The sequence below is a fragment of the Alligator sinensis genome, unplaced genomic scaffold (assembly GCF_000455745.1).
Source record: "Alligator sinensis unplaced genomic scaffold, ASM45574v1 scaffold2075_1, whole genome shotgun sequence".
In the NCBI taxonomy this organism is placed as follows: domain Eukaryota; kingdom Metazoa; phylum Chordata; order Crocodylia; family Alligatoridae; genus Alligator; species Alligator sinensis.
In genome coordinates this window covers 9,279-12,110 of record NW_005843811.1, presented here as the reverse complement: position 1 = coordinate 12,110, position 2,832 = coordinate 9,279, and the positions used below count along the sequence as shown (strand labels likewise).

Here is a 2,832-nt window from a genome sequence, read left to right as displayed (position 1 = left end):
CAACTCAGGGGCTCATATACCAGAAGCCCTGGACCAGGAGAAAGCTGGGAGGCAGCCAAGGAGAGTCCCTGGGTGTCATTTCAAGCCAGCTGTCTTGGGGAGGGCACCCTACCGTTAAGGCACTTCTTCCCCTGCGAGTACTATCTGCTTCTAGAGAAGGATGGGGAATGCACAGGCTCCAAGGCTGATGCAAGATCATCTCCACCTCTTCTCTTTTCCCTGCATGGGGGCTGACGTCTACCTGAGGTGTTTCGTGTTAGCCCCTACACACAATCAATCCTTGTGGGCCAGCCTCTGGGCTCTGGACTCCCATTGTTTCCTACAAGGGACACAGCCTGAGCAAAATCTTTCTGGAGTCCACCAGCATGGGGGTGCTTGTCAGAATGCACCACTGGTGGGTGCTGAGCAGGCAGACATCTCCACGCCCTTCCTGCACTGCTGGCAGAATTAGGGATGCTTCTGGATTTGGATGATCTGAATCCAGGACAGGATTGGAGAGATGGGTGAAGCTTTTCCAATACTCAGGGCACCCATGTAGTTTCTCCCTTGTGTAGATACACCAGTGTTTGGTACAACCTGCAGGAGTAGGTGAAGCTCTTCCTACACTAAGAGCAATGATGTGGCTTCTCTCCTTTGTGGATGCGCTGGTGCTGGGCCAGGCCAGAGGATCGAGCAAAGTTCTTCCCACACACAGAGCACTGATATGGCTTCTCCCCTGTGTGGCTGCGCTTGTGCTGGGCAAGGTGGGAGGAATAACTAAAGCTCTTCCCACACTCAGAGCACTGATACGGCTTCTCTCCTGTGTGGATGCGTTTGTGCTTGGCCAGGTCGGAGGAATAAATGAAGCTCTTCCCACACTCAGAGCAGCGATGTGGCTTCGTTTGGAGAACGATGGGGATGCCACAGGCTCCCAGGATGATCTTTTCCTTACAGGTTCCCCCAGCATCCGGCTAGCCTCTGCCTGACGTGTTTCCTTTTAAACCATCACCCGCATCAGACCTGGGAGGGCAGCCCCTGTGTCCTTTGGGATCTGCAGTGCCCTAGAAGGGCTGAACGAAGGGTGAACTGCTGCTGCATCACATGAGCACGAGACCACTTCCCTGAATGTGGACACGGGTGGGTGCTAAGCAGGTATAAATCCCCAAGCCCTTCCTGTATTGCTGGCACAATGATGGACACTCCTGACTATGGATGCACTGGTGCCGAGCCAGTCTGGTGGAGTGGAGGAAGCGCTTCCCACACTCTGAGCACTGCTGTGACTTCTACCTTGTGTGGATGAGCTGGTGCTGGGCCAGGATGGAGGACCGACTGAACTTCTTCCCACACACCAAGCACTGATGTGGTTTCTCCCTGGTGTGGATGAGTTGGTGCTGGGCGAGGTTGGAGGATCGGTTGAATCTCTTCCCACACACCAAGCATTGATATGGCTTCTCCCCGGTGTGGATGAGCTGGTGCCGGGTGAGGTGACAGGATCGGGTGAAGCACTTCCCGCACTCTGAGCACTGATGCGTCTTCTTCCCTGTGTGGATGAGCCGGTGTTGGGTCAGGCTGGAGGAGTGGGTGAAGCTCTTCCCACACACTGAGCACTGATGTGGTTTCTCCCCTGTGTGAATCAGCTCATGCCGGACCAGGCCAGAGAACCAGGTGAAACTCTTCGCACACACAGAGCAGCGATGTGGCTTTTCCCCTGTGCAGATGTCCTGGTGCTGGCCCAGTTTGGCATAATGGGTGAAGCTCTTCCCACACTCAGAGCAGTGATGTGGCTTCTCCCCTGTGTGGATGCGCTGGTGCCTGCTCAGGTTGCAAGATTGGGTGAAGCTCTTTCCACATACAGAGCACTGATGTGGCTTCTCCCCTGTGTGGATGAGCTGATGTTGAGACAGCTTGGACCAGGACATAAAGCTCTTCCCGCACACAGAGCAAGGATGACGCTTCTCCCTTGTGTGCACGCACCCGTGCCTGGCCAGGCTGGAGGGCTGCCTGAAGCTCTTCCCAAACCTTGTGCAGCAGTGTGGCTGCTGCCTCCTCCGCACAGAGAGACAGGTCAAGCTCTTCCCACACTTGGTGCTAACATGGGGCTTCTCCCCAGCATGCTTTATCTTGTGCAGAGCCAGGTGCGAGGGGCAGCTAAAACTTTTCCTGCACTGAGGGCAGGAGTGGGCTCTCCCCCTGCGCTTGGTGGTGGGCTCCTGCTTCCCTCTGAGGCCCCCCATGCTGCCTCGGTTTGCATGCAGTGTCTTTCTCCAGTAGGCCTTTCCTTTCGGCCTCTTCAGGTGTCTCAGCACCACAAATTCTTCCCTGCACCTTGGGCTGTTTCTGGCTTCTTTCCCTTCTTCACTCGAAGGCCCAACTAGAGATGGGACCTGCTTCACTGCTACATTATCCTGCTTTGGGGGCATCCCCTGACCCTCGTGCCATTGGTTGTTCTCTGGGCTCAGGGAATCCACCTCACCCATACTCCCCAGGGAAGCCCATGGTGGCTTCAGCTTTCCAGGCCCTTCCTCAGGACCCTGCTCCTCGGTTCTGCTCAGCAACCAGGCATGTCCTGCATGGGAGGAGGAAAGACCAGATTAGTCCCTGCCCTGCTGCCAAGGGGCAAGCACTGCTATTCCCTCTGCTGGGATGGGCCTCGGAGCAGGACTGGACCTTGGCACTTCTGTTTCCTGAAGAAAACTAGGTGTTTCTGCCAAAATCCCAAATGATTGGGGTGCAGCAGTGCCAGGTCCCTGTGCCAGTCTCATCTTCCCTACTGGGTAGAGTTAGGAGAAAGACTCTCAAGGTTTCTGGCGCAGCTCTCAGCCCCATCACCCTAGGCCCTCCTGCAAGAAACAC

General features: G+C 55.8%; 1 protein-coding gene across 2 annotated transcripts; it reads right to left on the bottom strand.

The window, feature by feature from the left end:
* Window positions 1-16: 16 nt before the first annotated feature.
* On the bottom strand, window positions 17-2,764 carry LOC106723411 (zinc finger protein 239-like). 2 transcript variants are annotated; one of them, XM_025195770.1, is made up of 2 exons: window positions 1,760-2,763; window positions 17-871 (listed from the first exon to the last, which is right to left on the bottom strand). In XM_025195770.1, the coding sequence occupies exons 1-2, from the start codon at window positions 2,454-2,456 to the stop codon at window positions 606-608; spliced, it is 963 nt and encodes a 320-aa protein (XP_025051555.1). In that variant the 5' UTR covers window positions 2,457-2,763; the 3' UTR covers window positions 17-605. The 2 variants fall into 2 exon arrangements, with proteins under 2 accessions (XP_025051555.1, XP_014383163.1); XM_014527677.2 differs by lacking the exon at window positions 17-871 and having other exon boundaries at window positions 890-2,764.
* Between the last annotated feature and the right edge of the window lie 68 nt (window positions 2,765-2,832).